The sequence below is a fragment of the Talpa occidentalis genome, unplaced genomic scaffold (genome assembly GCF_014898055.3).
Source record: "Talpa occidentalis isolate TD23 unplaced genomic scaffold, MPIMG_talOcc4v2.1 talOcc4.2, whole genome shotgun sequence".
NCBI lineage: Eukaryota > Metazoa > Chordata > Mammalia > Eulipotyphla > Talpidae > Talpa > Talpa occidentalis.
Window position 1 is genome coordinate 137,572,416 of NW_023602073.1, and position 17,400 is coordinate 137,589,815.

Consider the following 17,400-nt stretch of genomic DNA (forward strand, 5'->3'; position numbering starts at 1 on the left):
TAGCGGGAGGTCACGGGGACATGAAGGCAAACCTGGCCCGTAGCATCCTTCTCCTTCCATATGTGCAGACATCAGAGTCCATGTGTGAGCCTCTGCTGTGTCTTTGCCTCCAGGGAGGACGAGCACGCCCTCATCCAGCAGTACTGCCAGACGCTCGGCGGGGAGTCCCCAGTGAGCCAGCCCCAGAGCCCGGCTCAGATCCTCAAGTCGGTTGAAAGGGAAGAACGCGGTGAACTGGAGCGGATCATTGCTGACTTGGAGGAGGAGCAAAGGTGCGCTTGGCAGAGGGAAGAAGCAAGCCAGCTGGGGAAACCCTTTCCTAATAGTGTCCACATGGCCCTGCCCATTCTCTTTCCTGAACTATTGTCAGAGAAGTCACTGAGGAGTCGAAGTTTAAAAGTTGGGCGCTGGTTGTAGATTGCAGCAGCATTTGGGGGCTCAGGGATGATATCTAATGGAATACTTGTTTTTCAAGGCATAGTTTTATCCATGCTTGCTCATCTTACTGTTTTTACCTAAGAGGAAACACTGAGCATGTGCTAAATTTGGGGCTTCAGTTTTGCAGAGATGATGATGTACACAGGTGTGATTCCAGCTTTTTCTTCTTGCTGTTAGAAATCTGCAGGTGGAATATGAGCAGCTGAAGGAGCAGCACCTGAGAAGGGGCCTCCCGGTGGGTTCACCTCCAGAGTCAATTGTATCTCCTCATCACACGTCTGAGGATTCGGAACTTATAGCAGAAGCGAAGCTCCTCAGGCAACACAAAGGTCGGCTGGAGGCCAGGATGCAAATTCTAGAAGATCACAATAAACAGCTGGAGTCTCAGCTGCACCGACTTCGACAGCTGCTGGAACAGGTGGGGTGTCAGAAGTCCATGTCACCTCACCCCACCACACCCCCATCTCCCAGGACCGTGGTCCCAATGTCAGTGGAGAGGTCCACTTTGCATTTCTCACCTCCATAATTAATTCAGACTGGTTTAGCAATCCCTCTTTAAATATAAACAATAAATCTTCACTGACACAAAAAATGTGTTTGCCTAACTTGTGAAGATGCAATTTCCTATTCTTCAAAACTGATATCTGTCTCAACTCTGAATAGTTTAAAGGAAAATATCCTATAGCCTACATCTGCATAACTGCAATGGGAAACGTATGTTAGATTAAAGGATAGTAAGTGGCCTAAACTCTTTATAGCTAAAGCTTTTCTTCCACTGACCTATTTTCAAGAAGTTCAGTAGCAGATGTTTATTAATTTCCTGCTATTATTTCCAAACACTAAACTGTATTTTATGGCAATTGATTCCGTACTTTTTTTGACAATAAAAAAATACAATTTACAGTATGATGACTGAATACATGTATGCTGAATACAGAATAATCACTTGTTCTGGAGAAATGCTGTCTCATTTCCTATTTTTTTCCCTTCTTTCCCTCCTGTTTCTCCCTCTTTTCTCCTTTCCATTTTTTTTTCTTTCTTAGCATTGGTCATAACCTCCAAATAGCATTGGACATAACCTACCAAATAGCACTGGGCATAACCTACCAAATAAATTTTACAACTCATCAATAGGTAAATGGTGTGCAATTTTGAAAAACACTGTTTTTTGGGATACAAAAGAAGTACCAGACACAATTTCTGCTGTTTGGTGCCTGTGGTCTTGTCTGCGTCCATACCAAGATAGTACACTATAGAGCAAGAAAGCACCATAATATATAAGATACAGGGCACTGTGGAGGGTCAGGTGCTTGCACTAGCGCTTAAAGACTAGCAGTCAGAACGAGTAATGACGGCAGAGTTGCCGCAGGTGAGAGTCATGAAGAGCCCCGCCAAGTGCACCTGGGACTTCTCTTTCTTAGAGAGGCCCTGACATCAATGCTTTTGGCATCTTTTGACTTTTTCCCTGGCCTGTGTAGCATCGGATCCGTGAGCAAAGAATAGTAATGTCTTTCTCTGAAAACAGTTTATTCAATCAAAGGCAAAAAACAGCATCCAGTGATTTTCTCAAATTTCAGAAAACCACCTTTTCACAGAGCTGTCAGTGTCTCTTATCAAAAATCACTCAAAGCAGCATAATTTCTGCATTTTACCTACCTAGTGGGTCACAAGTGACCACTTATAGTTGGACCATATTCTTTTCTGTATGACTGTCCTGGCTTCAGAATTTGTGTGACACTTGTTTGGGGAAAATTCAGGGTTTCCAAAGTGCATTATTAGAAAAGTGCTTGTCCCCCCGAGAGTGATGCAAAGATTGGTTTTCTGTAAATCCTCTGGAATATTCCTTTCTTCCATTGATTCGAATCACCTAAATTGGAAAAATTACATTCTTAATATTGCAAATTTGAAGTTTCCAAAAGGTGCCCGTACAGGGATGAATTTTCTCTTGAAATCTGTTATTTAGCATGTGTGTTATTTAGGTAGTTAGTGTTAACTACCTTTCTGTTGCCTGTACACAGCACACTGACAGAAGCGGTGTGGAAGTTATCCACGCTAGAATCCTTATTTGCCATAGCCTGTTGATGCTCTTAGTGGAGCTGAAGCTTCTTCTGCTACCCCAGCTCCCCTCCTCTCTCCATCTCATTAGAGCTGCCTAATGGCTCATGTGCCTTCAGAATTGCACAGTAATGCTTTTCAAGATAGCTGATATCTAAATGGCTCTGTGTATTCCAGGCTGTGGAGCGCTTATCTCTTCTTAATGGTTTAGCATGAATGCCAGAAGTAAATGGAAAATTCAACCCTGATAGAAAAAAAAAAAAAAACAAAAACAAACCGAAACAGGCAAAACTACCAGACTTCAACTAATATAGGTTTAAGGGCAAAAGCAGCATCAAAACATTATAACTTCTGCATTGGATGGAAAATGTTGCACACTTTCTAATGGGACCATGTGCTTGTCAGTGTATCTGTCTGTCACTATTTCACAGCTTTGTGTATTAATTGATCCCCCTCACAAAACCCTCTGACATGGGCACTCCTGTCGCCGTCCACAGTTTATAAATAAGCAATCCTAGCACAGGAGGCTGTTCAGAATCACACAGCATCTGAGTGGCAGAGCTCGAATCCAAGCATCTAAATCCAAAATCATGCTTTTAGCCACTCTTCAATATTGCTTTTGAATATGGACTTAAATTTTAAAAATGAACTGACTTTGAAATACCATCAATTTTGTGTGCAAGAAGCAGTGCTAATTTTTGAAAGATGAGGAAAATGTTTCTAAAGTCATTCGGTTGCCATACAAATAACAGAAAATTTGAGGGATGAAACTGATACTGATAAATAAATCTTGCAACATAACCAAGCAAGTAAGGAGTCCAGACTGAAAGGGAAGCACCACTTGGGACTCAGATCAAGTTAGTGAACACACCCAACTGATGCTCCGAACTATTTGATGATATATAAAGTGGAAGAATGCTACATGATTTAATTATCAACCTCGTTCAGGCAGGGGTAATCCATGTTTTCCTTAATAGCTCCTCCATCTCTTTCTCTGCTCTAATCTCTGAATGTGATTCTAGCCTGAATCGGATTCTCGAATCAATGGCGTCTCCCCCTGGGCTTCCCCTCAGCAGTCTGCGCTGAATTACTCTCTGGACTCAGACCCTGGCCCACAGTTCCACCAAACAGGTCAGTGTCCCTCCCCTGGCCTGCTCTGGGCTTTGCCCTTGTTTGTTTTTGCATCCTCACACTCTTACCAAGGTCCCTTCAGGCATAAAAGAGTTTTATATTCTCTTTGGTCTCGAAGGACTACAAAGCCATTTTTTTTTTCTACAAAGCCATTTTAACAGTCCCCCAAATGCAAACATTTTTAGAAGAATAAGCTATAATACACTAGCTTGTATAATGTGGAGTAGTGGATTGAATTTTGCTGAACGGTGATAAAAGTGCTTTCTAATATTTCCTTTGGGGATGAGCAACAATTTAATGTTTTCTTTGCCTTAGGAACCTTTTTATTTAAAGTAAATATTCTGTCTCTAAATTTTGTATTTGTACATATTCAGAATTTAATATTAAAGGACTCTTAGTTTTTCCACCCGGATCTGGCAGCTCTCCATCCTGGTCCCTATAGAAATTGCTGCCACTTCTAGCCCCAAAGAAGGCTGGAGACCACCCAGCCTGTTCTCGGCCACAAGGGGCACCTGGCACTGTTGCCAGGCAGGACAGCAATGGGACATTCAGGAATGACATTAATCTGCAGAGTTAATTGTCGTTCTCCTGGGTCAAAATAACTTTTGTTCCTATACCTTTGTAGGTTATCTTGTAGGGTTTTTGTGGTTATTATGCATGTTTTTACTATGAATAGATACATAAGCCATAACAAACTGTTGCGAAGGTAGAAATGTTTAATTTTTTGATATTTTAAAGATATAACTTATTTTAATAAGTATATGAGTTAATTTTTCCCGCCATCATCCTTTATGCCCATTTGACCCTTTCACCCACCCTCATCCCTCTTGACCTCAGAAGGCTTCACTTCTGTCTTTGCAAGCATTTGCTTAGTTAGATGGTGGAAATATCCAGTATCTGTCTTTACCATTCTGACTTGCTTTGCTGCACAGAATTTCCTCCAACTCCTTCCACTTGCTGTAAATGGCAACATTTTATCTTTCTTTATGGCTAAATAGTATTCCCTGGCATGGATATACCACATCTCCTTAATCTAGTCCCTCTCAGTAGGTTGTTTTGAGGAGTGATATTTTGTTATCAGTGAAATTCAAGTTCTAAAATTCTTTTGAGGACACATAATTTGATCAACTTAATTTCTTCACCTTTTGGTACGTCAGAAGAATACTAAAATATTAATACTATTTTGATTTGATTTAAACAAGAAAAATGTCTTGTTATTCATTATATAATTAACATTTTAAAAGTAAAAATTTCTTACAAATTTCCTGTAGTTTTGTGGCAGCATAAGCTAGTCTATGTTGAAATCTCCAAAAAGAAAATATTTTTTTGCATTAAAAAAAATACTTTCAGTGCAAAATAATGAAACCCCCTACCCTCGTATGCTGAGTCTTTCTACAGAAACATCTGGTACATTTTATTTATGTAAAGTTATATTATCAGTAAAATAACACAAAAATAGTTTTGTTATTTTCCCCTAAAGTTGTCCTTCACAAGGTGATGGTACTCAGTGCTAGCATTTTCTCCTGAAGTGGGTTTTGAAAGAAGCCGGACCTTAATTTTCCAAAGTGTGACCCTTGTATCTGCCATCCTAGCAGCGGAGGACCTGCTGGCCCCGCCCGGGGACACCAGCACTGACCTGGCCGCAGTGATGGAGCAGATCAACAGTACGTTTCCGGCTTGCTGCCGTGAGTAGACCTGAGCTCTGCTGCTCCACCTCTCCCTCTGCTTCTCTTTTCCTACCTAGTGCCCTTACTGCTCTTTGCTTAGATAACAAAAGCTGATACTAGAAACAGGATTGACTATTACTTGAAAGTAAGTCAAACAGTCTATCTGTTGACAAAGAGAATGAAGCTCCACTGAGAGCCCATTACATGGCTGGGTGCAGGGACAGTGCCATTCTGTTCTTTGAGGTTTTCCAACCAGCTTTATGAATGAGAATAGAAAGGCAAATCAGTTAAGTCTTGTTTTTAAGAAGAAATGGACTTCTTCAATGCAAGCTATAGTAAGACCCATTTATTATTAGTTCAAGAAGTGTTTTTAGGGGCATGCCAAACAAGGCCAGAAAATAACCTTTTCTAACATAATTCCGTCTCTTTTCTTCAGACATTGTCCTCTGATGTCATTGGGTTTAGATGCAGAAAGGGATTATTTTCAGCTTTCCCCTTTTTTTTATTCATTCTGCTTTCTTTTCTCATGGAGTAAAATAATCTCTATCTAAAGACCCAACAATATAAGGCATCATTGATTATGACCCTGTGAATTTTCCAAAGCCAGGGAAATAATGAATAAAAATAGCCCAAATCCCAGAGGAAATTATATAATGGTTCTTATTTATTGATTTTTCCTAAGTTTTGTCTCCAGCCTCTTGCCATCTTGCAGTTTCTGCTGAACTCTCAGCAAAATGCTTCTGCTGTTTTAAAAAGAAAGTTTCCCTGCACATGCAAACATACTACTTAATATTAAAATTTTATTTTAAATAATCATTAAAAATATAAATACATTATTTATAATTTTATTGGGTGGATTTTTTTCCTCAAACTAATTTTTAGATCTAGACAACTATTAAACTGTGTGTGCATATATGTACACACTAGAAAGGTGAGGTGAGAAGCTATTTCATTTATACTATGTATTGTATATCATATATGTTCGATATATACTTTATATGATGCATCATATATGTTGTGCATGTGTTTAGAGTATGTTTACATTTATTTGTAAAGAGGATATTTAAAACCACTTTTTATCTCACCTTTTTTCATCCTTCCTTTGGAAAATACCATCCTAAAGGAGGAAAAACACAAAAAAGACTCTACCTGAATGCAAATTAGTAATATATATTAACTTCATTTTAAAATGTTCCCTTCAATTTATACCATTCTACAGTTTCCAAAATCCCATCATTAGCAGAATTGAAAACAGTTCTTTGAAAATATGATCCCTGAATTTTCAGAAGCAAAGACATGTTACAGTTTCCACAAGCATATAGATCAGTTATATCTGTATCAATTATATCAGTTTGTCATTTCCCAGGGTGTGACTTGTAATGCTACTTCTTCAAAGTGGCTTAATCTTATTTACTGCTTTTCATTCCCCACACTCAAAAAGCTGTGTGTGTCTGTGTGCATACACACATGCAGACATTATCATACATTGTACATACATGTACACACTGCACACACATGCACACACCACACATGCCCACACCATGCGCATATGTACACACCACACCGATATGCACATTGTTCATACATACACACCCTATAGGAATGCAGAGATATGCATTGCACATACATGTATACATCATGCATACACATACACACACATACATTTTGACTCTCCAGAGTCTCACAAAAGCTTCAGGGAGTCAGTGGAAACCTAAATGTTTTCAGATTGTTTCTTGTTTTCTAGGCTTTGTAATGACTATCATAGATGAGTATATTAAATCTTTTATTTTGATTATAATCTATGATTAATTTTTTATATTTTTTGGTTCGGAGTTGTATGCTATCTATTGGCTACATGAAATCTCATCATTGCTTTATAAGCCAGGATTTCAAAATTAAATTTCTAAATGAAATTACTGTTTTAGTTCAGTTCAAATCCAAATATATTAATGATTATTTAATAACAAATTCTGTAAGTCAGTGCTAATTTGGAAGTTTTTATTAAATGTCATGGTAGACATTTTCAATTTAAAAGTCAGTTGCAGTAAGAGCTAAAATATAAACAGTGTTTAAATATAATTTTATATTCATAGTGGATATAAAATATATAACTTCCTTATTAAAATTTTTATATAAAAATTTAATAGTGTGTCATTTTAAAAGTTTAATTTTCTATCCATTTCGTAGTACAGTCTCATATCTATATATTGTAAAATATTGATTTATTTCTTGTTTTAGAAAAGACTAATTTTAAAAATAATAATAATAGTTATAGGGCAAAATGAATATTAAAAAGATAGTATGTTCATTTCATTTTATGTCCTCCCTCAAAGGCAAGTATAAAATTCCTATTCACCAGAATTATATTAGCTGTTAATGGATATTACTGGTTCCTGGATAGAGTAGGTATTTTCAGTGGATCCCACATCATAGATTAAACCCCGACTTCTCATTGGTGTCCTGTCCATCTGTGTCATCTATATGGTGAGGGTGGTTTAGGGAGCCCCAGGATTTCTTACTGGGATGCTGACCTGCTCTTACAGTTTTAGGTTTGTGCATTCACAAATGTTTATGACACATATAAGTTCTCAATGATGAGTGTTACTAGTCACATTTTACTCTGAAAAACGCAGTTATATCCCATGTACAAGAAATTATGAACATTGTGATGTAGAATCCTTTGGAATTTAGATCCTATAATTTGTTTTCTGAAGTTCTGCTATCATTTTAGGTTTAGGTTGTTCTTCTTTGCATTTATATTTTACTTCTATAAAATAAAGATCTCTAAAATGGGGCCACTTTCCTAAAAGGAAAGACTTAATTGTCTTATTTGTAACATTGATAGATATTTTTAAAATTCTGCCTAAAGGCCTTCCCTGGTGGCTGAGGGGTTATCAGTGCTACCACCAAGAGACCCCTCCCGCAGCAAAGCGGCCTGAGTTCAATCGCTGGCCAGGAAGGTGACCCACATGGCACAGCAGACCTTTCCTGCTTCGACCGCTGTGCCCCTCAGCAGTGTATTTCAGTGAATCTGCCTGTTCTGCTCCCTACTCTGTCTCTGGTGAATCCTCTCACCCCCGGAACCTCTGGCCTACATCCTAGTTTTTCTACGCAAAAATAAATAAAAATCTTATAAGAAAGGAATAATTCTAAAAAAAACCTAAAACTCTGCCTAAAATTATCAAACCTTTAAAAATTGATGCAAAATAGAAATGAGTACTTCATATAGGATTGGTTCTTAATACGTGTTTCTAAATGGATTGAATTAGTGAATGAATGATTTCATTTTATTACTAGGAAGTTTCCCCAGATAGTTCTCAAAAGGTTCTGTGTGATTCATTTGCTTTGTTGCCACATTTAAGTTGCTCGGTTTGCAAATAATTTAATAAGCCTTCACATTCCCAAAGCTTACTGACCACCTTTGGAGAATTTTTCTAAGCAAATCGGATTGGCACTCTCCCAATATCAAGCAAATCCCTTGAGCCCCTGTAACTAATGAGAACTTTAAAATTGCTTGTCACCAGCACACAATGAATTGATCTACATGTTAATTTGACTTTTGATCCTTGGTGGATTAAAAATTAGCCTGGTCACACGTGAATTTCCACTCTTGGAAATCTTAGCCTTAAAATGAAACTGTATTTATAAACCCTAATTTTATGAATTGCCTACTTAACCATGACTTTTTTTTTTTAACTGTGCTGTATATTGTTGCACATACCACTTTAGAATTCCTCTGTCTTAAAGTAATATCCCAGTAGGTCCCGTTAGCATCCTTGAATTTTGGTCTTTTATAGTCTTTTTAAATTATTTACATTGAATTTCAGACCAGAGAAGCAGGCATTCCCATCTCTTTCTGGCAAAGCATTAATGAAGGGAATTTAATTGTGTTGCCTAATAGCCAACATGTATACTAAAATTTCCATGGGCTGCTGTAACTAGTTGAGTTTCTTTGGTCATTTTTTTTCATTTATATCATAAAGATAAATATTCTTGTGATAAGTATTTTTTGCTGTTATAACAACAAATTCTTCAAAATTAATTTTTATCTATAAGCGGTTTTCATTATGAATTGCCTCTGTTAATTAAGCTTTAGTGGCATTGATCCAAAACTCAAAACATACTAAAATGGAATGATTTGATTTCTTTTAAAAATATATTCATATAATTTGTTATATATATATATATATATATATATATATATATATTTCTTTCCCTCATTCTGTGCCATGGCCAACACTGCCACCCTGTGAGGTGACACTGGACGTCTGTGGAGGCCCATATTTCATTCCTTAGGGGAGATGCATACTCTGCCTAGTGTGTACTTAATTTACATTCAAGTAAGCTGCTCCTTGGGTGGAGCTCACATGCATGATGAGTGAGGATGTCTGTTCTTTTCCCTGATGTGTATTACACATCTGGAGTCTAGGCTGGTTTTAGCCGGGTTCTTACTCCCAGTACCATCATGGCCTGTACTTTTCCTACAGGCACCACAGGAAGATTGCCCTTCTAGTTTGCTCATTTGTTTTTCTCACAAAACTACTGTCACTGTGTGTCACATTTGTCCTTTTTCCCCGTCAGTGCAGTAAAATGAATGATAGGAGGAGTCACCAATGCTAGTTGATTAGGAATGATTCCTCTTAGATCCATCTCTGGGGGGAAGCTCCTTGTTTTTTTCCCCCAGGATCAGTATAAGATAGTAAGTTTGTTCTTTTACTTGAAAGGGAGTGCCTGTAGGGAACAGACTTACTGGCGGCTGCTTTTATAACGCCCACCAGGTCAGGGTCCCAGGAAGGAGTTGAACTACTCTGGTGCAGAGGCAAACTAGACACGATATTCTTATTTCTCTGATGCTCTAAGACACAATTTCTCTGATGCTCTTGGGATCTTTCCAAGACACAATTTTAGTCTAAGGTGCCTAGAGGATGGCCCAGGACTAGGTCAGCACTTTCCTTGATATAAGGACCTCACCACGCTAACCTTTGGGGCAGTGTGGGTAAAGGCTGCCAGCAAATGAAGGATGCACCTTCATTTCCCTGATGTCCTCTTGGTTAGAATTTGTACTTTTCAACAAAATACACAGAACTTGCTCTGTTTTGGTCCATCAGCCAACTGCATAGTATGATTTAAATAAGAGATTTTAAAATTTTTTGCACACATGTTTTGCATATTTTGGTGGAGTTTTTGTATCTTGAAGTTCATGGATAAGAGAAACTAACTGGGAAACTAACCCTTGTTAAAGCACCTAGCCAAAAAATCCAAAAAGCTGTTTCTTATTTTCTTATTAGCATCCATTTAACGGCTGGGAGGGGTATATTCCACATTTCCACATTCCTGGAGGGGGATCCAGCAAAGCAGCAGTACCAACTTCAATTGATTTCTTTTGTTTTATCTTTCAGCAAATCTCCCCAGCAGACCACAGGTAAGTTAATGGATTGAATGGCTCAAGGGTGGTTGATCACCACCTACAGTAATCAAATGGATTTTAGACTTCAGTACTACTTTATCCCCCATGGAAACGACCGTACTTACTTAACATGTAATGTTAGTTGTTAGAGCACTGTAGTTTGTCAGTCAGTGGGGCGGGGTCCTTGCTATGTCAGTTATTCCAGATGTCAAAAATAACACATGCTTGATCTCTGTGTTCTAATAGCTTTTTAGCAGTATCAGGCCCAACTTACCCGACAGATGTGGCCGACCATTGTTCTTTCAGATATCTCCATAAGGTGATATTGTCTTAAAAGCACATTGACTTAAAAGCACATTGACTTAAAAGCCCATGGCTGGTTTTGTTTCTTGGTGGGGGAAAATATTCTAATTTTTTCATTTAAAAATTGTACCAAGAACTGTTGTCAGCTCTAGCTTTATGCCTCTCCTACCAGACACTTATAATAATAATGTGCCACAAAATCATAGTAGGTCTTTGGGGAACATTTTTTTCCATGAATTTTTTTATTAATTTTTTAGAAACAAAATTTTCTGATTGTATTATGGTCTTATTAGCAAGAGGGCAAGACTCTTAACAAGAAGTACAGAGGGGCCTCCCCGGTGGCACAGCAGGTTGAGTGCAGCGCTATGAAGCTGTCACAGCCTCTGCAGCACTAGTTCTATTCCCGGCCGGCCAGGGAGATTCCCACATGGCACAGCAGACCTCTCCTGTCCAACCGCTGCTCCCCTTGCAGTGTATTTCAGTCAGTCTGCCTGTTCTGCTCCTCACTCTGTCTCTGGTGAATCCTCTCACCCTAATGTGCCTCTAGCCTGTACCCCAGCTATTGTATTAAAAAAATTCTTTAAGAATAAAAGAAAAGCACAGAGAATTTGTGTTTAGTATCCGGAGGGAGAACAAGGGGCTATGAAGTCACATTAGTGAGAGTAGTGTAAGAGTTCTTAAGAAGTACCTCACCCTGGGGAGCAAGGCCTCTTCTGATGGCCTCTGTCATCTTGTGAATTGGAAGCTGGGGCTTCAGCAGAGAGTGGGGGACAGGGAGGTGATGCCAGAGGTGTAGGGAGAGATTAGAGGATGTACCACTGCTGCTTGGAGATCAGGAAAACAGATGGATGGGGGTGTAGAGTGTAACTGCCAGTCAGCACTAGAGGCTACGACTTTAGGTGCCAACTCATGAATTTAACATGAGTCCCATCTGCAGGTCTGTGTGTTCCTCTCTAGCCACATTCAAGTTCATGAGCACAGGAACAAGAACAGACCAAGTATTGCTGTTGATCAAGGTTGAAGTTGTGGTTTGACCAAATGAGTACAGCAATTCAAGGGAAGAGAGCAATGATGATGATGATGATGATTGAACTGCACGCCTAAGTTTGTGAGAGGAGAAGGGAGGACATGGCAGGTGTAGGAGAGAAAAAAGGGCGGCAGGGTTAGTACATGGTCATCTCAAAGGAGAATTGAAGCAGGTACCTTGGGAAAGTAAGCTGGAAAGGTAAATTTGGTAGTTGAGAGGTAGGATAACTAAAACTGGAGCGCTGAAGGGGTTAGAGGTCCTAATGGTGATCCATAATGGCATTTGGGTGAGTAGCTAAAAAGGGCAGAGGACAGGATTATTGGAGGAGAGCAGCACAAAGAACCGAGAGGCCAGAATGTGGGAAGAATCCTTTGTGTGGCTATTGAAATCACTAAGACTTAAAAACAACTTTAAGGTGGGTGACAGTGATCCATTTCTTCTTCAAGAAGTGGTGGAACGTAACCCAGTGGATCAGTAGGTGACTTCATAGTGCCTATGAAATTAGTCTGGTGGCATGAAATTCAAAGCTGGATTTTTTTTTAAAAAAAAAGCAAAGTAAATGCCCTAAAAAGTACCAAGAGGACCTAGGAAGGACTTACCCAGGATATGAGCTTCCAGCTAAAAGGAGTCACATGAAAGGCTTATAGGGGAAGCTCTGTCTTTAGGGGAGAATCAGGTAATGATTAGAGCAAACGAGATGCAATCGGGGAAGAGTTTGAGGATATGGATCTTAATGGTGATAATGGACCATGTGCTCTAAAGGACACGGGGAAGAGTTTCAAGAACCAGAGAGGTTGAATGTGGGGCCAGAGTAAGGAATGCCTGGATCTCTATATGGAGCAGCAACCAGGAGGCAAAAGGTAACCATGAGTCTAGAGCATTTATGGTTGCCCGATAAGGAACTTGGCGAGATGAGTCCTGTTGCTCCCCAGGGCTAGGCGAGGCCAGGCGAGGCTGTGAAGGGGTCAGGAAGGGGACAGGCAATCTTTTTAAAATTCTCAAATACTTTAGAACACAAATGTTCAGCTTTTAAAGCTGAAAGTGGCCTTGGAGACTTTTTCTCATTAGTGTCTCCTTCTCTGTTCGCTGGGCCTACCCTTGTTGGCACTAATTCGCAGTCCCATTGAATGTGAATGTGTCCTCACACCCGCTTTATTACGAGGGTGTCTCATCTTAGTATGCAGGGGCCCAACACATCCCAAAAGGTGCCCTCTAAATGGCAATGAAATGTTCAAGACAGAAACAAGTTTCTGAAATATCCCAGTTTCAAGAGCAATGGAGAATAAGCTCTAGATGAGTCAAGATGAGTTTGTTGCTTCTGGCTGCCTGAGAGAAGGGACCCTTGGGTCATCTTTCCAGACACTGTGCTAGAAACACAATTTTGGGAGTGAGCAGGGCCTCACTCCCAAGCCCTCCATAAAATAAAGACAAGTATCTGTGGGTCTCCTGAGGAGCAGATGGATGGGGGTGTAGAGCTCCTCCTGAGGAGGAGCTCTGTGGTCTGTTCAGCATGTCCCAGGTGGGAGTATCTCTTCTCAAGGCAATTAAAGAAAAATACCTCCAACTTCCAAATACATTTAAAAGTATTTGACTATTCAAACTATTTGACTTGCCCTTCAAGAGGTTGACACAACTCCCTAAGTGTGGCCTGCACTTATAGCCTCTCTTGCCTACATGCACTGGCCCCGAGCCTTGAACTGGCAGCGTCACACACCTTTGTGCTGAGATTCCTGTCTTGTGTCCCTCTTGTCTGGACCTCCCCCCTCACCCCCTAACACCACCCCACCCCGTGGGATGAAGCCCAGTTGGAATTGTGCGTGGTACTTGCTTTGCAGCAGACCTCCCACAGCCCTTCGGAAAAAGGAGCTTCCAGAAGCCTTACTCTCCAATGGTACTTCAGCAAGCTAAACACAAGTCCCTTCTGTTTTAACTTGGTTTCCAGCCTGAGCAAGAGAAAAGGCTTCCAGACTCCCTCTATGTCAGCTCCAGAAATAAAAACCAGACAAGGTGACTTGAGGAGGAGAGAGAAGACCCTCATCCTAGGAAACCAAAGTCACTTGGGAGAAAGGATCTTATTTAAACACAGTATAATTGGCATAGCCTCATTCTGCAAGAAGCACTTGTGTTTCCTTAAAGAATTGACAGGTCTCTGCTACCTGTAGCATTTTATGTAAATTGTGTTCTAACAGTAGTGTTTACCCTCCCCACAGGCAATGTGAAGTGTTCATCTCGCGAATCAGCATTTCCTGACGTACAGTATTGCCCTTTTCAGCAAATGCCAATTCCAAGTTCCATTTGATCAGAAGCTCCATGGCCCCTCAGACATGCTGAATGTTGGCTGTGTGTCTACTGGAGTAAAACACTGACTATCCAAAGAGAAAAGGATATTTTGTTTTTATAATAATCATATATTATTATTTTCTTCTTCCCTTTCTATGCAACTGTAAATTAATGAACAGAGAGGTATTTGGAAACGGGAATACATTTGTGACTGATTTGTATACTGTATACAGTGTTGGGAAAGTGGGTGGGGCTTTCTAATATGATAACTTCTTTTTAATAACCATGACAAAAATTGCCTATGAATTAGAAAAGACAATTTCATGTTTTTACATTCCTTCTTGTTAACCTTGTACAATAACTTCATTTATTTCTTGGACTCTTTTGCCATTATGTTTGGTTATTTATAATTTATCAGCCACATGACCAAATAGATTCCCTGTGTTTGTTTCCATGATTTGGCCAAATTAATAAGTTCATAGGTTTCAATCAAATATTATACATATATGGGTTAAGCTACAGCTCTGTGTGTGCTATTTAACTGCATTTGACCTCATACACTTACTTTTTCAGGGCCCACTTTGGAGACCACCAGAAAAATCCTGTGGGCTCACTGGCATTTCTATTGGGATTTTTTTCCTCTACATTTTATTTCCCCACTCTATATAAGTAGACCTTGATTTCTTTATTTCATGCCCTGATCTATTCAATAGAGGACACTTAAAGCAGGATAAAGGTACCCATTTAAGCACATTTTTTTATTTTGACGCAACAACAAAACTTGGCACCCATCCTAGTTTTTCCAGGTTTTGATTTTCATCATTCAATGTCCAGGATACATTTACCTGATGATTGTGGTACCAGAATCCATCAGTGTCTGGTTCCCTTAGAAGAAAATTTTGTTGCTGTTTATGTATATTCAAGACCTTTATAATTCTCAAAGCCCCCAGTTTTATTTTTTTTCTGAAAACACACAAATTTAATGCATATGTCATGTTTCTGTTGGTTAATGAATACGTGTTTTATTATCCCATTAGATCAATGTATTTGGGAAGGATTTTCATTAAGAGTCTGCTTCTATAGAAGAATGAAATTAAAGCTTAGCTGGTGTTACCCCTTACCTGAAGCGTCAGTGCATTCAGTTAGGTATTTGGTTGAGCTTCTGATTTAACATGTAATTGATTCTGTTTAAACATGTAATGTATCTACCAAATGTAGAGGAACCAAAAAAACTGAAAATAATATGTTTTGATTCACCTGGCATATGTGCTTCTAAATCATCAGGACATTTTAACTTTGGGTTCTCTTGAACTGGGATCTCTCCAGAAGGAGGCTTAAAGTTAGAAACTGCTATTCTTTTAGAATAGGTTGGGTGGGTAGGGGGCAAGGGTATCTATTTGCAGCATAGATATTTTGAGAAGAAGAAAATTGTTTTATATAAGAGGAAGCCATGACCACCTTTCTACCTCAGATCCATCTTCATCCATTGCGTTGGAAATAGCTTTATGCCGCTGCAGTCTGAAAAATCTAGAGCTTTTATCAGGCCACATATTCCCCAAGAAAAACACCTATTTAAAGAAAAGAAACTCCCTGATCTCTGAACTACATGTTGTAGATTTGGTGTCTTCCTTGTTCTTACTTTGAAAAGTCCTGTATTAATTTTTTTCTGCCTGTGTTTGTGTGAGACATGTCCTCTCTCTGCTATTAAGGAACAGCTACATAAAACACTACGTTGTAACCGTCTAAGTAATAATAAATAAAAAGAAATGTATGGCAGTAACAACAAGGGGAAATAAATATGTAGTTCTTTTGAAATATGTGGTAAAGAACTAATCATAGACTATCATCTAATCTGGTTACATGTTGTATTTTTCATCCTGAATAAAAGTAATTTTAACACAAGATGACTTTGATCTTCTTCAGCTGTGTTCACTGATTGAATCTCAACTTTGAAGTACATTTATGAAGATAAAGTATAAAGAGAGCCTGTATCTTGATAAATCTGCATATTTCCCTGCAATTTCTCAACACGAATACATTCCCTCTCTTGTCCTCATTGTCTTATTCTCTGTGCCCCTCTCTTTGAAATACATATATTTGAAATAAGTATGTATATTTCTCAATTTCCTTTATAGATAGAAGGCTTACTCATAGGGGAAAAATGTTGAATGTTAAAAATAAGTACAGAAGCCTATTGAGACTTAGTTTTAATAACTTGGGAGCTATTGGTGTTTCATTGAATCCTTGCAAATCCACTTTTAGCCTCCTGCTCTTAAATAATGTGCTTTTTCTATGTGCACTGGGTTCTAACCACTTTGATAGTCGGTTCAATCCATTTCTGAAGCCCCCCCACGGGGAACAGTATTGAGAATCATGTTACTTGAGTCTAACGTTAAAAGCTATCTATTAAGTAGAAAACCCCCCAAACATATAATTTGTTAAAATAAAACCAACATTCTATGGAGCGTATGTTTTAAACATCCTGTCTGCCACAGAGTAATATTTGCATTAAATATTCCTACAGATACATTTGTTGCTTGCCAGCAAACTGTTGAGTAGGTAGCTGAAAATGAGAGTAAGGACAAATGAAAGAAAAATTTTATTTTTATAATAAGCTTTCAGCTTTTTACTTCTCTCTAGCACTGAGATTTTATATATGTATTAAAAAAAATGCAGTTGCTCTTGGATTTTTGTCCCCCCTTCATATTTCATGTACAGAAACACCTCTCTTTATTCATTATTTGAGAGTTTATTTTTTATTTATGCATACAAGAACGGGTACAGGCCAGAGGTGTGGGGGTGAGCGGATTCACCAGAGAGAGTAGGGAACAGAACAGGCAGACCGACTGAAATACACTGCTGAGAGCAGCAGGCGAGACAGGAGAGGTCTGCTGCGCCATGTGGGTCAGCTCCCTGGCCGGGCATTGAAATCGTGCTGCAGAGGCTGCAGATAGCTTCACACTGCTGTGCTTAACCCCTTGTGCCACCAGGGAGGCCCCGGTATTTGTGAATTTAATGAAAATACACTAAAATACCACAAAATACTATATATACAGTCCAAAAACTTCACTGATGTGTAAAATCAGCCTGTG

The 17,400-nt window shown here is 39.1% G+C and overlaps 1 protein-coding gene across 1 annotated transcript in view; it reads left to right on the top strand.

Annotated features, from left to right (window-relative positions):
• UTRN (utrophin) overlaps window positions 1-16,239 on the top strand; it is a 473,527-nt gene extending 457,288 nt beyond the window's left edge. Inside the window, exons 71-76 of the mRNA XM_054698162.1 lie at window positions 114-272; window positions 616-856; window positions 3,516-3,624; window positions 5,217-5,309; window positions 10,691-10,713; window positions 14,239-16,239. Coding sequence (XP_054554137.1) covers window positions 114-272; window positions 616-856; window positions 3,516-3,624; window positions 5,217-5,309; window positions 10,691-10,713; window positions 14,239-14,247 — 634 coding nt within the window. The 3' untranslated portion in view covers window positions 14,248-16,239. The remainder of the gene's footprint in view (window positions 1-113; window positions 273-615; window positions 857-3,515; window positions 3,625-5,216; window positions 5,310-10,690; window positions 10,714-14,238) is intronic.
• The last annotated feature ends 1,161 nt before the right edge of the window (window positions 16,240-17,400 follow it).